This window comes from Sinohyriopsis cumingii, chromosome 10 (assembly GCF_028554795.1).
Source record: "Sinohyriopsis cumingii isolate HCF-2022 chromosome 10, ASM2855479v2, whole genome shotgun sequence".
Taxonomy (NCBI): domain Eukaryota; kingdom Metazoa; phylum Mollusca; class Bivalvia; order Unionida; family Unionidae; genus Sinohyriopsis; species Sinohyriopsis cumingii.
In genome coordinates this window covers 29,423,638-29,445,288 of record NC_142970.1, presented here as the reverse complement: position 1 = coordinate 29,445,288, position 21,651 = coordinate 29,423,638, and the positions used below count along the sequence as shown (strand labels likewise).

Here is a 21,651-nt window from a genome sequence, read left to right as displayed (position 1 = left end):
CACGTGTAAGTTCGTTTAGGGCATGTTAATATACATTTTATAAGCCATTGTAGAATACTATATTTGCATATTTGGCTAGCGATTATTCGAAACATCAATACGCATGAATTATGAATGAGGTCTCATATGCAAAGGACTAGACCATCGAGTGCCTGATCGTGGACCCGAAGTGATAGCACTTTTGAAGTAGACGTATAGTCAAGATTAATCAAAGGGATCGGTACCATTACTTCCATTAGTTATTGAATAATGACACCACCCATTTAATCAGGTTAAAAATAAAACCAACCAATGCAATTCAACAAAAGACAGTCACAGTCACCGTTGGAATTATTAGAAAATAATGCTATGTGGTATGTCACAGAATGGTAACCGAGTGGGTTTTTGGACGAAATGAACAAGCCTAAAACAATGTAAGAAAGATGGAAATTTATGAATGAGTTAATGATAAATATATGATGTAAAAAAAATTACAATTGAAAATAAACAAAACAAATATTGAATAAAATGAAGTGCAGATCCAAGAACCCTCATGGACTGCACTTACCCCTTAAACAGTATGTTGTTCAACAAGAACAAAATTATAAAGATTCAAAAATAGTCTTTGAAACAACTTAAGATTCAAAACAATCTTTGAAACAACTAAAGATTCAAAACAATCTTTGACACAACTAAAGATTCAAAACAATCTTTGACACAACTAAAGATTCAAAACAATCTTATCATGGCTAAGATTCACAATAATCTTATCACGACTAAGATGCATAATAATGCTATCACAACAGATAGCGTTGTTCTGGAAGCTCCAGATGACTCCATGAAACTTTAGACTGCTTCTTACAGCTTCGGACCGCTCTAGTTATATTCACTATAACATTTCATATACATTCACGGCTACAGACACGGTCAGCTACCATAATAGACAGCTATTATAACAGTGAGCTACGAACACAGTCAGAATCATCTTCAAACACAGTCAGAAACAGCTTCCAACACAGTCACAGCTGCCAACACAGACACACAGACGCACAGACGCAGACGCAGCTACAGATTCACATATGCAGCTATAATAAAACCAAATGGGACATAATAGTTTATGCATAATTTCTATATATATGATATCACTTTTAAAAATCTGCGTTGTAATAAATATTATTACGCGATAACACAGTACAAACCGAATAAGCTTCGCCTATCAAATAAATAGAATGTAAATTTAACACTTACCCCTATGGCTGGAGAATATAGGAGAGTGTATACTCCTTGACGTGATCCAAAAATGACCAGTCTGGTTTTTCGTGATTCGTCTTACTTAAATCCATAGGAGAGTGAGTACAAGTCGGGGTAGAATACCCGTGCACCTCATGTTAGTCATGATACCTGACACAAGTAATCTGTGGCTAGGTACATGTAATAATGTCGCTTACCTGGAAAAACACATTCACCCTATATAACGTACGTATGTACAACGAGAAATAGTCTAATTGTTTTTAAGACAAAACCAAGTTATTTCTTTGCCTAATTCTGTGACATGGTATTTAGGACCAGGTGAATTATAAGGTAGGTAATGCCGTGGATCTGATCCTGTAAGGTTCATGAATGTATTTCAATATCTAGGAACGGATCGATTCTCCAAGACAACCAGCCGGAGGAATTGCAAATCCTTCTAGCCACTGCAGAAGTACTATCAAGAAATATTTGAATCCATTAGTGAATCAATGAATTGCTTTGCAATTCACAATCACATGATGAGCTGATGCATACGTAGCGTTACAGTGTTTGTGAATTCATGTCGCTCCATATGGAGTTATACATATAGAGCATGCCTGTGATCCTTTTTCCAATTATACATTGAATACGTTTGGTCTTTTTAATGTTTTTTTTGGATCCATCAATTGAACTCGATATGAGACCTCTCTGGAGTGCTCACACTCCAGGCCCAACCATATTCAAGTACATTTTATGTCAAAATCCCACGTGCGAGTCGATTGGTTTACCTGTGTCTTTCAATTTGCCAACAACTGTTTTAGTGTTGTACAAAACCACTGCTGTTCTTTCTAATAATCGTGAGGGTGTTTTGATGCGATATTTCATTAAGCGTCATAGCTGGATACAGCGAGTAGGTGTTAGTAATAAACATCTTGACACGACAAGATCTTGTCGTAATTAAATGCATACATGAGCATCCACTACAAGTAAGGTATTGAAGAGCCAAAACGTGTTGGTTCTGGAAACGTCAGTTTTTTTTACCACAACCATCAAAAAGCCCACTAAAAATCATTCGGGACTCGAATGCCGTGTCAGTAATAAACTCTTGAAGCCTAACTTAATCATTATCACTTACAATATCAATTCAAAACCGCATTTTAAATTCTACGTCTTACCAAATGAGGAATTGTCCAGGAATTAAAAGAATTGCGAAGTGATTTCTTTGGCAAGAAGCGAATGCCTTCAGTGCACAGACAATATCTGTGTTTAAATAGATCACCGTAGGTAAAACTCTTTACGTTACGGATAGTCATGTCCGTCAGCGGTGTTCTTTAAGAACTTGCACATCGTCAGCTGTAGAGGTATGAACATTTATTAATTTACGTTTGCTATGTATCTTTGGTTTAAGCAGGATCACGCACATATTTATATTATTGTTTGCGACTTAGAAAGGGATAACTATTAGGAATATAATAATACATTATTTAGAAATGTTTAGTCCAGTAGGATTCATATCAAGCAGGTTTAGGTTTACTTCTGAACCTGTTGTTGTGTAATTATTGTGCTGATAATGTAATCTGTATACCCTACCGTGCATGACATCATTACGTTTTAACTTATATGCCCGTGACATGTACAGTACACGGTATTGGATATATTTTCAGCTGTGTAGAGCTGTCTAGAGTGTACAGAACATGTAGAGCTGTCCAGAATGTACAGAGTGTGTAGAGCTGTGAAGGGCTGTCCAGAGTGTGTAGATCTCTCCAGAGCATCTGGAGTTTCCAGAGGGTCTGGATTATCCAGCGTGTCTGTTGTGTCCAGAGGGTCTGGAGTATCTGTACTGTTTATAGCGTCTAGAGTGTCCAGAGTGGCTAGAGTGGCTAGAGTGTCCAGATTTACCCGAGCGTTCAAAGTTATCGAAGTGATCGGGGTCGGCGTGGTACAAGCTGTAAAGCCAACCACATGAATTAACCGTAGCAGCTGTTAAGGTAAACTTTAGCAGCCGTTGAGTTGAAATAAAGTGTACAGATGACAGAGTATATCTCCTTGCATATAACGTTTTAGCAGTGGGCTAACTTTGGGTTTCGTAAAACCCATTGTATATTTCGGGAGTGTAAAAATAATGTATCTGTCCCTTTTTGTTCATCATTTCACTATCTGAGTAAAATTCTACATTGTTTACTAGGTGAGTAAACTATATCCATATTTTCATGGTGAAATCAATGTGAACCATTCACCCTATGACTTTGTACTTTGTAAAGAAATTTGTTTGTATTTTTCATTATTAAGTCTGTGCGGATTGTATACATATGCACATATTCATAATTAATTGCCTATTCAAGTCATTCATTATTAAACATTGTATTTAAATCATTGTCAAAAGTGTTATGTTGTGAATCCGAAAATCCAACCCAGTTAACTTGTTAAAAATTGTGTCAGAAGTTGGATCATTTCGGATTTAACGGAACACTAATATTGTCTCATTATATTTGTATGCTGTTTTGTGTGTTTCAGACGCTGTTTTCAAGACAGTGAGGTTGAGTATACACATAGTAATACTTTCTTTTTGTATACGTTACATGTTGTTGTGGCCTTTAGAGAAGGAAAATACGGTTGTTGAAATAGTGTTTTTTTTCGTATTTTGCATAATGCTGCACTTTAAATTGGTCACACCAAACTTTTGAAATGTCATAAATGAAAGAACTTGTATAACTGGGGAAACAGTTTGGCTATGAGGGGGAGTCCTTTAAAAAATGTTCTTGAAGAAAAGGCTAGGGAAAGCGTCAAAGGTTAAAGGAGAGGAAAAAGAAAGGGATACACAAAAGATAGGGAAACCAATAAGGAATTGATAGAATTAGAAAAGCAGACTGAGTGGGAGAAAATATACTTAGAAAAGCAGGCCGAGAAGGAGCAGATAGAATGAGAAAAACAGGCCGAAAAGGTAAGGATACAATGGAAAACGAAAGCAGAGAGGAAGAAGATATAATTAGAGAAGGGGGTAGATATAATTGCTTAAAGAAGTAGAAGATCGGAAGTTAGAAATGTAATAACAAGTAATGTTAGAAGCTTTGGAGATAGAAGAAATAAATAGGCAGAGGGAATATCAAAGAAATTCTGAGCTATTGCAAACTAAAAAGGAGGGGGAACATGACGTTAAAATGAGAGGTCCAAAATTGCCCCCATTTGAAGACGATACAGATAACATGGATACTTATCTAAATACGTTCGAAAAGTACGCCACGGTACAAAAATGAAAGAAAGAAGATTGGTCGCTTCATCTTAACGGGTTGTTCAAAGACAAAGCATTAGACGCGTGTTCGCGTTTATCCGCAGCCGATTCGCTGAATTACCTTACGTTGAGAGATGCACTTCTGAAGAAATACGAGCTAACATAACAAGGATTTCGCATGAATTTTACGTACAGCAAACCCGAGAGAGGTGAGACATTTACGCAGTTCGTCAGTATGACGTGCAATTACTTGCATCGATGGGTGGAATATGGTAAAGTCGTTAAGACGTTTGAAGGTATTATCCATTTCTTGCTTCGAGACCAACTATTGACAACTTGCAGCAAGGAGTTATGTTTGTTCTTGAGGGATTTTATATATATATATATATATATATATATATATATATATATATATATATATATATATATATATATATATATATATATATATATGACATGGCCACACAGGCGGATTTATTTGCTCCACCTCGGAGATGTTCACATAACATCATTTCGCGAGACAACAAAGGTGGATATCAGGTCAAGGTCCAGAAACCCAGGGGACCTGGAAAACCTGGCAGGTATAACCAGGGAAGACATAAGGACAAGCAATGTTTCACTTGCAAGAAGTGGGGTGATATCTCCCCATATAGTCCCAAGTGGAAGGGACCAGTCCAGATGTTCGCGGTAGCCAGTGAAGGCAGACGGTCGGTAGAAAGAAAACTCGATGTTTCCAACGACGGTAAGCGGTGTACAAGCCAGTGGTGCGTGCAGAGATCGGTCGCGATGCAATCCAATCGATCGGCACGTGTATTTCCCCGAGGCATGGGCAAATGGCACTTACAACGGACGAGAAGTGACTGGTTTACGAGACACGGGGTGCACTATTGTAGTAGTCAAACGGAGCCTAGTCCGCGATGATCGGTTGCTTGGGTTTAAATCGACTTGTATGATACTTGACCAAACAATCGACCACGTTCCTGTCGCAAGGTTAGAGTGTCTAGTGTGTCTAGAGTGACCAGAAAGGCCTGAACGTTCATAGTTATCGGAGTGATCGGGGTCTGCGTGGTACAAGCTGTAAAACCAACCACAGGAATTAAACGTGTCAGTTGTTAAACTGAATTGTAGCAGCCGTGGAGCTGCAATATTGTTTGCTGATGACGGAGTGTATCTCTTTACATATACTCTTTTAGCCGAGGGCTAATTTTGATGTTCGTAATAACCACTGCATCTTTCGGGACTGTAAAGATGATTTGTATATCTGTCCCTTTTTTGTGCATTATTTCACTATCTGAGTGAATTCATTTTACTACATGAGCGAAAGTCTACATTGTTTACTAGCTGAGTAAACGATATCCATCTTTTCATAGTGAAATCACTGTGAACCGTTCACCCCTTGACTTCGTACCTTGTAAAGTAATTTACTTGCATTTTTCATTAATATGTATGAGTGTCCTTATGTTAACTAATACAATATTTGGATTATATATACACGCACATATTCTTCATCAATTGCCTATTCAAATCATTCATTATTAAACATTGTATTTAAATCATCGTCAAAAGTGTGATGTTGCGAATTCGGAAATCCCAACCGGTTATCTTGTTACACTAAGATATATAACATCAGTGTTTTTGTGTCTACCTAAAACAAAAATACAAGCTGGATTCGATTCTTTGCACAGGATTACATGATCATATACTACGAGATTATTAATAAATCCATCAAGGTCGTCTAAAAATGGGGCTTCATCAATATCAGTGATTAAACCAATAATATCATTAACGTTTCATTAAAAAAAAAATTACGTTTTCATTAAAATCTTTAAGCATATCGTAACATATCTGATTACCTACGGATGGTGCAACTAATCATAACTTATCCCACTTGAGCCATCTCATTATTAAATTGAGTGGCAAGTATGTTTTCCCAGACCCAGATGGGCCTATGTTAATTGATCTGATAGAATTTGGCAGCGCTTGATGATGTTTGACTGGCTCTTGCTTTCGTGTCGTTTAGAAATCAATGACATCCATGTTATACAAATGTAACAAATATTATGGATTTATATTGTGTTCGATGTAGAGATTCCATTCCAACAAGTGGATTAACAAGAATAAAAACAAAAACTGAAAAAACGTGCGGCTACAGGCAATTGTGTGAAATGTGGTACAAAAATATATAAATCTATCTCCCTTGACAAGTCAATGTAAACAGATGGTGATATGGTTGCTTCATTGGGAAAATTACCAGGCACTCCATGGGCTAAATATCCTGGAGAAAAACACCTTCCGGGATATAATTTTTGTGGTCCTAGAACCCGACTTGATATCCGACATGAAAAGCGAGATCAACCGAGACCTGGATAGTATCCAATATATGCTATTAATCAAGCATGTCGTGTTCATGATGTAGCGTATACAATTAAAGATTTGCAACAACGATATATTGCAGACGTGAAGTTGATTCACTGGTTGAATTCCATTTTAAAAAATCTCTCAGCGACCCATTAGCTAATTGGTTGGCATGATCTGCGATGACTGGTAAACTTGTACTTAGTGCCGGTAATTAATGAACCAATTATTATAAAATAATGGAATCGAATTATTATAGCCCAATATGGTACTGGAGGAGTAGAGCGCTATTAGTAAACTTGCTCATGCAGCAAATGTCACACGTTATGTTGCTGTAAAATGGTTAGCACGACAGGCAATATGGCAAATTACCTACCTCCACCTTAAAAAATCAGTACATATATTTTGATGTCAGCGCTCCTGATGAAGTTCATCAAACAGATAGTCTGCCTTTACCACATGATACTATCAAAATCCGTAGACGTCAATCAGTTACATATAAATACGTGTCAACTGTCATTGAAGTTGCAAGCAGATAAAAAGAAGCATAACCACTATCAACTAAAACAGCAGCTGAAGTTGTATCCGCTTTTGAATGAATTTATCAACCATAACCGTTGCGATGACGACATTTACAACAAACTGACCCTGGCAAGAAATTTCTTAGTGCAGTATCATCTTTGATGAAAAAACATAATGTTAAAATCAGACGAGGACATACCACAATTCATCGTGATCAGGCCATTGTTGAGCAATTTAATCGAACACTTGCTGAGCGGTTATTTGGATATCATCATGCAAAGAAAATAATTCAAAATGATATGAGGTCTCGTGAATGGGTTGAAAGACAACCAAGTGCGTTACCTGCGGTAGATAATGAGATTACACATGCAATTTTTATGAAACCTATTAATGCGATCACTAAAAATATACCATTTCATCGACATGACTTTTTAAAACAACTAGTTCTAGGTAATGTGACCGTAAGACGTTTATATGGACCTGGTGAACTTGAAGGTGGTACAACAAGAGCGACTGATCCTATTTGGAGTGTGACGACACATAACATTTCCAGTGTGGAAGATCCACGGGTAGACCTGCGAGCTACAGATTAAATTCAAATGCTCCTCAACGTACGCGAACAATTGCAAGTAATTCCTGAAGACAACAATTATCACCGCGTTCACATTTATGAACTAGCGCCTAGACGTCGATTACATTCAAGACAGGTCAGCATCACATTTTCACGTGTGTGACCAACACTACCATTAATTCTATATACGGTAAATTTTCTTGGTTTATTATTTGAATACAGCCACAATAGTACTGTGTTAAAGCTCACACGATGATTATTTTTTTGTTGTTTCAGTGTCATGATAAATTCAGCGCCAAGGTCAAAGTCACGTTTTTTCCCCACATAGTTCATACTAATTTTTTGCTTGCTATATCGTCGTTAATTTCCTGAGTTTGATTATTATTTTTGTAAAGTCTATGATAAACTAACCCAGCTGAGATATTCTTGTAACTCGAGACACTGCGAGATTAACTAAGTTTGACCATTCGATACAATCATCAGCAATCCAAACAACCGAAATGGAGATAGTTAATCCTTGAGATGAATGAATCGTCATTGCGTATCCTAGCATCCATGTAGTTTTGTCCATAATTAACGCGCTCTCAACAACACTGACAGGAACTAAAACAATATCATTTCATACAAGATTTTGCTTCTCTGACGATCCTAATATATCAACGTCTATATTTTGTTGTCGAGTATCTGCTGAGCGATAACACGATAGTACGGGTAGATTTGAAAAAATTGATATATGTAACAAAAATAATTGTTGTTGAAGTGTATTACGAACTCTCTTCCTACTCGCAACTATGAAATCATCTGGTCTCCACATATTCCAAATGTTGTCTATAGAAGTTTCTGAAACTATCTCGCGCATTATTTCACGCTAAACTATATTTGGTTAATTCTGAATCAAGCGCTATATGTCACATATATTATTACCAGACTTGCATGTTCGAAAAAATATAAACAAATCATAATATTCAGTATTGTGAAAGGAGATAACTCTGTCAAAGAAATCTTTCTCCGGTAGAGTAATCACGCATTTCTCTCGCTTGTTACTACATGACTAACTGGTGTGATGATTTATTATTTTTGTCATCGTTACTAATTACATACAATAATTAAAATATCTGTGTCATAATTTGTATCAGTGAAGTAATATAAAATTGTAATAGTTCAAATTAGTGAAAGGATATTTATACCTTCTAATTTCATATCCAATAAATTAGAAAAGCCAAAAAAATGAATCGCCCGCTTTAGTAATGGAGTAGTTATTTCTATATATCTCCATTTTACAGAAATAATGTATTTTATCCTTAACTTAGTCAAAAAGATAAATATAATGCGCAATTAGTTTATACAGTGTCTTCTGTTAATCGAAATAAATCCACACTGCAGCTAGTCATTGTAATGATTATTTATAGTAATCCAGGATAGGTAACGCTATAATAATTTCCGAAACGTATTTCAGTGGGTCCGTGGCGCAGTGCTAGCGTGTTGGAATCTCATACTCGAGGTCTGGCGTTCTAATCACATGCTTGACAAATTTGTCGATGGCAGGGCCATAATCGCAAAGTTTCATGATAAAAGCGGTGGTCCACGACAAACTCGAACTTCAAATGAAATTGTACTCCTTCCCACCATGTCACCCAGTGGTGGATGCTCTTTTGCATACTCCCGGAGTTGATTAATGGGGAGGGGCAGTTTGTTGAACGTACAGAAGGCTCCCTATATGTATTGTGCCGTCCTTAGAATTAAGTTAGATGATGTAAGTTCTATGTTGTGCGTCCTTAGATTGAAGATTGTGTATACGCTGTAAATAGCTTAATACATTGCTGTAAATAATTTTTATTTTATATAAATATTTACTATATAATGAATTTTGAAAAAATTAATGTTATCATTTCTGCAATTAAATTAGAACCTGACGTTAAAAATATTCAACTTATCCTGAAAATGTTTCTTTGTGATTTTTAATCATTACGAAGACGAAAATTGGAGGATAGATATACACTACCAGCAGAGTTTATGTTTATAAAGCTCATCCAGCAGTATATGTTACAATCTTTGGCAAAGATATAGACGTTGAAAAATTCGTCTCACTTTCACGCGCGATTGGAAAATTTTTTATCAGAAATATCTCACGAATATGAAAGAAAAAGCATTATCAATACAAGTGTGAGACAATTAAGACAGATTATGTCAGATCGTGAAAATAACAAATAAAAACTTTCTTTCGTGAAAGTGAAAGTGCTGTCAGTGACTTTAGTAACAACGTCACTACAGTGGATTGTGAAAGTGAAACTAGTGAGACTGGTGAAAATGAAAGTTATGGCAACTGGGGTCCCTGCCATGGCCAGTGAGTGTGAAAGTAAATATTTATTCAGATGATAATTTTAAACATTGAATTTGTCAAGAATTATTATTATTATTATCATTATTATAATTATTATTATTATTATTATTATTATTATTATTATTATTATCATCATTATGTAATTTTCTGTTTTCAGTATCAAATTATATATCTAACCGGTTTTCATTATATTATAATCATTTACCCCATGAAATTATGAAATCAGTGAAGAATAATATAATAACCTTGTTCCAGAGTATGCTTATTCTGATAATAATGTTTACTCAGATTATATTTATCATGTGATTTACTTTTTAAACAAGGAGTTTCATTATTTTTGTAATCATTTTACCCATCAAATAATGAAAGTCAGTCATAATGTCATCATTTTAGTATCATTTACCCAATCAAATAATGAAATCAATGAAGAATAAGATAATAATATTGGTTCAGATCATAATACGTATGATGTAATTATTATTACATACTTTTTAGTAGGATTTTCATTTTTTTAGTACCATTTACCCCATCAAATTATGAAATCTAACTGATTTTCATTATTTTAATATCATTTACCCTATCAAGTTATGAAATCAGTCTAATAATCATTATTTTAGTTCCATTTATTCCACTAAATTAACAAAAATCACCAGAATAATTTTGTTACAAGTATACAAGATTTGTTCATGAATTATTATTACATAATTTTTTCGATGAGATTTTTATTAATTTAGTAGCATTTACCCCATCAAATTAGTAAAATTGCTTGATAATCTGAAAAATTATGTGTAATATGCATATCTATTTGATGGAATTGTACGATAATATGAAATGTTATCGGTAATATACCCATCAATTTGATGAAAGTAGATGTTTTTTATTCTAAATCGAATTATTGATAATAATATTTATTCTGATCTTGATATTTATTCTGATAATGATATGTATTATGTATTATGTAAGTTTCTGTTTGCAGTACGATTTTCGTTATTCTGAGCATTTTTTACCCCATCAAATTATAAAATCTGACAGATTTTCAATATTTTATCTATAACTTACTCCATCCAATAATAAAATCTATCTGATCTTCATTGTTTTAAGTATCATTTACCACATCAAATTCGACAATCAGTGAAGACATGATTTTTCTTTTTATTCTGAAAATATTATTTATTCTGAATACGATATTTGTTAAGCCGATCAAATTCAATAACAGAATGTGCATAACTCAGAATCTGATCTCTATCACACATAATCGTAATAATATGTTTTCGCTGCAATTCATCTAACTGTTCCTCCGTTAACCAAATATCTTCATCGCCGTATTCATCAATAATTATATTAACATTAAATTGTTCTGCCTTAATGGGGACCATGTCAACATTGATATAACGGCACATTCAAGTAGATATGTGTTATATATAAAAACTCTCACGTGTTGATACATTATATAATACCCCTTTGATTAAATAATTAATTTGTAAAACGAAAAGATCCTTATGATTGGAATCGTTAAGACTTTACTTATATATTTATATTCAAAATCTCTTTTCTCAAATCAAGAACGTTTCCGGATTGGTCAGTAAGTTTTACATGTATCCTTGATAATAACGAATTATGACATCGTAGATAGACCAGAATAATGGGTTCTTATACAAACAAATATGCAGGACGAAACTTGAGGCGTAAATGTATATAGAATATATCCTTGCTGGGCCTGGCTATATCCTTCAAGATCTAATTGATAAATTACATCACATACAAGATTAACTGCAATGGTATATTTACAATTGCTAGGGAAATATGACGATTTACTCCGTATGGATCATTGTTATACTTGAGAAAACCTGGAGGAGGCGCCATTTTTCTCCATGACTCGATAATTTTAGGAAAGTTTTCAGTGATAATATTAGTGACTAAGTTCTTACTTCGCAGTTTTGAAATCCTGGAAGTAAAATATTTATTCAATCTGCTTCAGCTATTTTATATTGATTAGCAAATAGTCGCCTAATGATTTTTTAATAAATATTTCGTACAACATAAGTACTAGTATTTATTACCACAACAATATTTTGATTAGCATACTCAAGATCTGATATAAATTGATTAGCATACTGAAGATCTGATATTTGATTAGCATACTCAAGATCTAATATAATTTGATTAGCATACTCAAGCTCTAATATAATTTGATTAGCATACTCAAGCTCTAATATATGTTGATTAGCATACCCAAGATCTAATATAATTTGATTAGCATACTCAAGATCTAATATAATTTGATTAGCATACTCAAGATCTAATATAATTTGATTAGCATAATCAAGCTCTAATATAATTTGATTAGCATGCTCGAGAATATAATTTGATTAGCATACTCAAGATCTAATATAATTTGATTAGCATACTCAAGATCTAATATAATTTGATTAGCATACTCAAGATCTAATATAATTTGATTAGCATATTCAAGATCTAATATAATTTGATTAGCATACTCAAGATCTAATATAATTTGATTAGCATACTCAAGATCTAATACAATTTGATTTGAATGTTGATTGTTTCAATAATTTGCCTTGCTACATCGTTATTATGATACTCCAAGATATAATTTTAAAATAACTGTATTAATTTCGGGGATATAGTTAAATGTTGCCTTCAATAATTTGCCTTGTTAGATCGTTAATATGATACTCCAGAATATAATTTTTAAATAACTGTATCAATTTCGTGGATATAGTTAAATGTTGCATTTTTTATTTTATCAGCTAATGCTTTAATCTCAAATTCATAAAAAAGTATCAGCGGAAGTTTTGATATTGGTGTTTATAGGAAATCTATTACCAACAGAAAGAATATATTTATCCCTGTAACACCATTGATACCTATTTCGATATTCTGGAAGTTTTATAATGCTTATTTGGTTAGTGGAAAAATCATCTCTCTTTGGTTTTGGTGGTCCTTGCTGAACAGGTGGAACCTCTTGTCATCCTAATACGGTTTTAATCGACGATTGATATGTATCTACAGCAGAATCTAGCGAATTTATTTATATCGCTGATGACAACGTTGATTCGTGAACAGTGATAGCTTCCATAGATTCACTTTCAATAGTATATTTAATTCTGCGCTGACATTCACAATTTATTTGTTTAATTTGATAACTACCTGTATAAATACTAATAACTTGCCAATCAAGAGTTCCATCTTGTTTTTTTTATACGAAATTCCAGCAAAGTATTTGCTTGCAATCTGCCAAATGAATTTGATCTAATATTTGGCCAGCTTGGATATACTCGTAATTGTGCAAGAGCAAATTATTTTACTGTAATTGCAGTTGGAGAGTTGATCCTAACTCAGGATTGGTCGAGCTTGCTGATATCATCATTATTTTTTATGGAATTGCCACATATTGGCGGATCGATTATTTTCTGTGTTGGTTATGTTAAATACCAGATCGGAGTTTGAAGTCCGCCGACGTATTTTAAAAATTATTTCAACTATACCACTATAATAACTTATTGCTGTTACTAACTATACCACTATGAAAACGATATTCTATGTTACCAACTATACCAGTATGAAAACGATTTTCTATGTTACCATCTATACAAGTATGTTACCAACTAAAACACTGAACACAATTTTCTATGTTACCAACTATACTACTATAAAAAGGATTTGCTATATTACCAACTATTCCACAATGAAAACGATTTGATACTTTACCAACAAAAACACTATGAAAACGATTTGCTATGTTACCAACTGTACCACTATGAAAACGATTTGCTATGTTTCCAACGATACCACTATGAAAACGATTTGCTATATTACCAACTGAACCACAATGAAGGCTATTTTCTATGTTACCATTTATACCAGTAAGAAAACGATTTCCTATGGAACCAACAATACAACTATGAAAACGATTTCCTATGTTACCAACTATAGCAGTGTGAAAACGATATGCCATGTAACCAACTGTACCACCATGAAAACAATTTGCTATGTTACCAATTTTACCACAATGAAAACGATTTGCTATGCTACCAACTATACCACTATGAACATGATTTACTATGTCACCAACTATAATCACTATGGAATCGATTTGCCATGTTACCAACTATAACCAATATGAAAACGATTTGCTATGTTACCAACTATACCACTATGAAAACGATTTATTTGTTACCAACTATAACCACTATCAAAACGATTTGCTGGTACCAACTATACCACTATGAAAAAGATTTGCTATGTTCCCATCTAAGCGACTAAGAAAACGATGTTTTATGTTATCACCCATAACACTATGAAAACGATTTGCTATGTTTCCAACTATACCACAATGAAAACGATTCGCTATGTTCCCAATTATACTACTATGAAAAAGATTTGCTATGTTGCTAACTGTAACCACTATGAAAATGATTTCCTGTTACCAACTATACCACAATGAAAACTATTTGCTATGTTACCAGCTATACTAGTATGAAAACGATTTCTCTTGCATTTCAACAAAACTGGCATGTATTTTAAACGAAGTTATCTGGTGCCGGGGTTCATTGGTCATATTCCGGTATCCTATTGTGTTTACACTTCTTTTCATTAAGTGAGAGAAGCATTAAAGGCTATGATACCATGTTTACGAAGGTAATAACAGTACTAATATGCTGGCGGCTGGTCGCGTTAGAGAAGCGGTCATTTCTTGAGGGGTACCTTTGAACACAAGCGTGTCAGTGTCAAGGGATTCGGGACGTACAAAGCGGTTGGTCAATAGTCAAGGGTAGTTCGTTCAAGAGGGGGACTATGGTACTGATTTTAGTTTACATCTGTTCTTTCACGTGTTTCAATATCTTATCAAAATAATTTTGTCCCGTGACATTCGCACAATGTATAGCACTATTTTAAGTTCCTAATCTATCACAGTTCATCCCTGGTTTATGTTTATCTTACTGCTGTTTATTTTACATATTATATGCATTGGGAACTGTAATAAACTGAATGACGATTCTTGTTTCGTTTATAATAGTAAAATGACTTAACGAAACATTAATGGAAACGAATGCCGACTGCTGCTATGAACACTGCAACATATTACACTTTCGCTTGCTTACCATTATCTCCTCGATCTTCTCCCTGGCCTTCCTGAAACACAGAAAGAGTATCATTAGAGACACTTTTAATTGGACATAAGTTTATATGTATATATATATAAAGTCTGTACTTCATGATTGTTGAAAATTTGATTTTCTGGCTTTTAACAGCATACTGAACACATTATTGGCTATACCAATACGAAAACGAGGTGTAGTAGCACAGCAATAAAGTATTGCCCCGACTTTCGCATAACCTTTTTAAGGGCCCCCTTGATTAAAAGGTTGCTGAATGGGGAGTTTAGGTTTCCACCAGGCCTGCGCCCCCTTGTAGTTGCGGCGTTGCTTGGGAAGTAGCTAGCCCACTGCCCAAGTACCTTTCCAATGGCTCAATGGGAAGGTCTACCCTGACTAGCCTGTATGGTAATCAAACCTGTAACTCTTGGGTGAGTCTGATACTCTACCAACCATAGCTCCCTCTACTTTGTGAACTGTGAACCCCATCACCATCATATCAAAAATAAGTCAGTATCAAAATTGGTTATAAACTATCTTACTACTGTATTGTGTAAACTGGAGGGTTCTGAGGTCATTGAAGTTGAAAACCAGTGGGAGGATTTATGCAAGAGGTCTTGGTTTTGACACTCCATTACATGAAGATGCATTGTTACCTAAGTAAAAAAGGTTTGAAGGAGATAAAGAAGGCCACCATAGACTAGTAGTACTTAGCGTTCGTTTATCTCACCTATTTCATCTCATGATTCAATTTATCTGGTATAAATATATTATATTATTACATTTTACACCATGCCAGACACAATAGTAAAAACACTGATGTCCTACCATGTTGCCCAAAATGACCTAAACACAAATTTTGGGCAAAATTTGTGTATCTTCTGACTTCAGTTTTAGCAGGTATATGAACCATAGCTTACATAAAATTCTCACCCTAGTATTAGTTTTATAATATTCATCTTAATGCTAGAAACACCCATACAGATGCATCTTACCTGCACATTTTGTAAAACGTTTAAGCTAATTGGCATACTTTCCTATTAAGTACACATTTATTGCGTAAACATTGAGCAAACGGTTTGGGTGAGACATATATGTCTAATTTACTGGCACCAGTGAGAATGCCATCGCAAAGACATGGTTAAGGTTTTCCTTGAAGTTTTGAATTAACATTCACTTCCTAAATTCTTTGATGCATTTTCTTCACCTTAATGGGTTGATTCATTATGATGCTAACACAGTTCGTCTTTCACACGCTTGCTCCCCATTCTGACCTTGGTCTAAATGTTAAGACCTTCGACTATTTGAAGCGTCATTCAGTGCCACATTGTTAATATGAATGGTACATTGTATGCCTGCCCTGCGTTTAACATTCCTTTTAGTAGAATACATAATGTTTTGCACATAATTAGAGTTCTTAGTTCAGTCACGTCAACTTTGACCTTTGACCTCTTGACTCCCAAATACATTGGTTTATTTTTACTTGCCCTATGTGCTAATCATCTAAAATAGTCCATCAAAAATATGTCATCTGGAAACTATTGATATTGTACAGAAACAATTTCGTCTCCTTGCCCTTTCATCACCGAATTAATAAACTGGTGAAAGAAAATGCTTCTTTTTATATATGCAGTGTTTCAATAATATCATTTAACCTTGTGCCAGTGATGAAATGAATCTACAAAGATGGCAGGTGTATTATCTTCTGGGCCTTCAAAGATCATCAGATGACAGATAGTCTCCAACCTCTTTGCCTAGTGCAATATGTTGCTAGTAGATGAAACTCTGGGGATGTTATGACGAAGCCACTATAAGAGCTCAGAGTTTATGTTTTGCTCCATTGTGTTTGATAATGCATTTACATAACAAGCTGAACTCTTGATATCAAACGCAACCATTACTTAGGATAATGAAAGGCATTGCCCCAGTGTTAAAGTCCCTGTCTAATGCTTCAAAACATTTTGGGAAAGATGACCAACCAATTTCCAGTGTTGTCTTCATTAGATTAAACAACCACATAACTCTCAACTGTCTATTTCAGAACTCAACCCTGCAGCAGTTAGATTATGCAGAAAATAATTCATACAGGAGGAAGGAAGCAATTTTCAGCTGGAGCAGGTGGAATTCCTATGGTGCCTTTTACTACTCTATAATGTTAGTCACACATATCTTGTAAGTTCCCACATGAATATAAACCTTACTAGCTGCACTCCTTTATTAGGGACCTGCAGAAAGCAAAGGATTCAGACAATGTTTGCTGGGAACAACTGTTATTACAAAGATGGAGACCATGCCAACTCATCAGAATATTCTAATTACTGAGTATATACTGTCGGAGAACATGGAACTCACTTTCAATAACAATTTTGAAGAGGTCATCGAACTGAAACGTTTAATTGCCCAGCCTATTAATTTTTCAGGATCCTCTGAAATGGTGGCAAGGAATGTATAAGAGGCACCGTATCTATGCCATGCTAGATTAACCCCAATAAGGAAAATTTCCATCCTGGCAAAATCTAAACAATTTCTACTGCAGAATTAACAAATGCCACACTGAGAAATTTTCTGCATCCTGCTATTGTTCACATTATGTTTGCCATGTCTTCATCACAACACAAGAAAGGTCAAGTTGTGCCTAGCTGATAATAGTCAGCCATTGAGCTCAGTGCCACAGGAAACACTTGCAAGCTAAATCTGAGCCTGCGTAGGTATCTTCTCTACAAGTTTACAACAACATAATATACTTTACAGTTATCAATTAATTCCTTGATATATTTTTAAATGTTCATAAATATCTGAAAGTGGATTTATTGTTGCATAGAAACAGTTATGAGCTTATATTGACAATGTTTCAAAGTCTTCTTTTAAAGAAGCTAAGAGGTTCTGTTACTAATCTAATATATTGCTTGACATTAAGCTATGACACTTTAAAAATATACGCTGTGTCATACTTGACTTTATTGTAAACAATCACTCAGTGTTGCAACCCAGAATTTGAATTATACATTTCTCAATTCAAAAGCACTTAAACTTTGCCTAAGAATTCGAGTATAGATATTTGGACTTCATGAACTAAATTAGCCACGAGCTTTATATTACCAACATTATTCCCTATTTAGAAAGAGGCTGATTTATTGTATGAAATATTAACTTATGAGCCTGTTTAAATAGTGGAGAAACACCAGATATATTTGTAATTACATTTCTGTTTAAGACAGAATTTACAAGTTCTAAAGAGGACACCTCTCTTCATATAAACATAACAACATATATGATAACATATTGAATAAATCTGCCCTGTTTTTACTTTCTTTTTCATCTGTTATGTATATTTAAATTGCATTGTTTGTTAGTCCATTGTATTTTTAATTTCATTATATGATATTTTAATGTAACATTGTATGTGGGATTTAACCATGTCCAAAGTCATGTTTATTTTCTATTTCGGTTGAATTATTGATTATTATTCTGTAAACAACTAATACATAGCAAGAACATTTACTCATTGTATGAGTTTACTATTATGATCATTATTAAACGAAAACACATTTATTTGGGCCTGGGTTTAGGATACTGGAATTTGATTATAAATTCACCTAGCCTACCTGATAGAGTACACATCTTGTGCTATAATTTTAGTAATATATATATATATATATATATATATATATATATATATATATATATATATATATATATATATATATATATATATATATATATATATATATATATATATATAATTTTAACTACAATTTTATTTTGTAAACATTGTGAACCTTCAAGAAACAAAATGTCCATTAGGTAATTTTGTTTTTAAAAAATGCTCATTGAGGACTGTATAATTTAGTTTATCTTGCATTATTTATTCGTGTTTTAAGGTCTAGAAGATTGTTTCTACCAGTATTTCATTTGAGCTGAAATTAATTTACTCAAATTCATTCTTCTTTGGAAGTATAAAATGGTCTGATAACTATCTTGGAAATAGAGACTTGGATTTACAGTGAAATTTCAAAGGAGGATTTACTTATAGGACTGCATTATTGTGATCCAACAAAAGGCTGTTGATACATCAACACTTTAGTAGCCACCACAGACACATGAAAAATTTCAGCTTTGGATTTAGTTTGGATATCCACTAAAGTTTATTTTGAAGATTTATTATTAGGAATTATGTATGTCATTCTATGATTATTTGGGTATATAATTCACAATACTGTAAGATCTTTTCCTTATAATTTTCACTTTGTGTTCTAGAGAAATAAATTCTTTGCTGAATTTTAAAACCCTTGTTGTTCATTTGTATTACTTATTTTAAGACCATATAGTCATCATAGATCCCCATGGCTAGATTCAGTCGAATCCATGTACCTTCAAGTTCTGGAAAATCTGACGATGTTTGCAAATCAGTGTGGTTATGGTAGAAAAACAACGTCAAACAGAAAATAGTTAAAAATGAAATTCTACACATAACTCCATCACAAGTGTTTGTTTTAAACTGCCATACAGAAGCAACACAATTGGCATTCAAAGTTTACTGGCCAAAGATAATTGCCAGGAAACCAAGATAATTCCATTTTACAGCCATACTAGAATTGCACACGTTTTATTTAAATCCAATTAGATAACATGAGAATGCTTTAGTGCAAAACAAGTATGATTTTCTATTAATGAGTAGTTATACAAATATTTGAAAGACTGATCAGAACCATTTTCAATTAGAACCAAACAACCATTATAAAATGTGTTCCGGTGAAACCAGCAAGTCAATACTATTCATCCACTCAAAAGGGCTAGAAATAACAAGTTGGAAATGGCCACCATAGCAGCCATATTAGTTGTCCAGTATTTAATACATCGCCCAGATATTTGTTTTTGTAATATGTTCAGTGTGCAAGACTGTGGTTGGACTAATGTATATTTATTGGATACCAGTAGGTGTAATTCATTGTGCAGGAACATGTTAAACAAAAGATGTTGAGTTATTATCAAAATAAGACAAATATAACAGTGGTTTTTATTATGTTGATTTTATTCACTGTCTAGCCCTGTTATCTATTCCACATCTAACCCCTCTGCTGGAGCCACGGATGACAGCGTTTTTCAAATACTATCATCTTTACAGATCACTCACACATCTATGCATGTGCCAACTGAGCCACATCTTGACCAGTGTGGGTAATGTGAGAAAGCTTGCCAGTATCTTTCTGGGGGTGGATGGGTCTTCCCAGCTTAGTCCTCCGCGAACAATACTGTCCATCAAACATATTTTATTATTGATACAAATCTTTAATGTACCTACGATGTCTGCAGTTTAGCAGTTTTAGTGATCTCTAACACTGTCCTATCCAGTCATTTCGATTTTAGAACCAAACTAGAATCATAAGTAGCCTTTAAGTAAATTTGATTGGGTTATGATCATGCCTTCAGAAAGAGGAAAAGATAATATAAATTTCAAGACGGCCACATTGAATATCCAAGTGACGACACGTTCATATAAGATCAAGTATATGTTGGTATGAATTTGTATTTAAAGGTTTATGGCTGATTAGTGGGTCAAAATGCTTGTAATACATTTGAAGTATAAAGTACTTACATATCCCTGTTTTATCTGTTTGGCTGTCTCCTCATTCGCATGTTGTTTTCTTTCCTCGCTCATTAGGAGTTCTGAAGCGTTCTGACCTCCTACACCAAAGAAATGTATCCAGGTAATTAGCTATATAGCACCAACATATTGAATATTAATGTGGTATTTATTACAGTAAGTGAAAACTAAATATTCTAGCAAAATATGTATGTCTTTAGTCCGAGAACAGGCAAATTTGATAACAACTGTTATATGATAATATTATTTATGTTGCTTTTCCATAGAACATTATATCGCAATTTCATATAATAAAAAAAGGTTTGTTATGATCAGCAAAGGCAAATACAGTTTTTTACAAAGTTTTCTGGTCCATGACCAGTAGAGCTAAATACAGTTGCATAAACAGTCTTCTGGGCTATGACAGGTAGAGCTAAATACAGTTGTATACAAAGTCTTCTGGGCTATGACAGGTAGAGCTAAATACAGTTGTATTCAAAGTATTCTGGGCTATGACAGGTAGAGCTAAATACAGTTGTATACAAAGTATTCTGGGCTATGACAGGTAGAGCTAAATACAGTTGTATTCAAAGTATTCTGGGCTATGACAGGTAGAGCTAAATACAGTTGTATACAAAGTATTCTGGGCTGACAGGTAGAGCTAAATACAGTTGTATACAAAGTATTCTGGGCTATGACAGGTAGAGCTAAATACAGTTG

At 34.1% G+C, this 21,651-nt stretch overlaps 1 protein-coding gene across 3 annotated transcripts in view; it reads right to left on the bottom strand.

The window, feature by feature from the left end:
* Window positions 1-484: 484 nt before the first annotated feature.
* LOC149789824 (uncharacterized) overlaps window positions 485-21,651 on the bottom strand; it is an 85,141-nt gene continuing 63,974 nt past the window's right edge. For all 3 annotated transcript variants that reach the window (XM_089971817.1, XM_089971818.1, XM_089971816.1), the window contains exons 4-6: window positions 20,944-21,032; window positions 15,354-15,384; window positions 485-1,064 (exon numbers count right to left, since the gene is read on the bottom strand). In XM_089971817.1, the coding sequence (XP_089827943.1) occupies window positions 1,045-1,064; window positions 15,354-15,384; window positions 20,944-21,032 (140 nt within the window). In that variant the 3' untranslated portion in view covers window positions 485-1,044. The remainder of the gene's footprint in view (window positions 1,065-15,353; window positions 15,385-20,943; window positions 21,033-21,651) is intronic.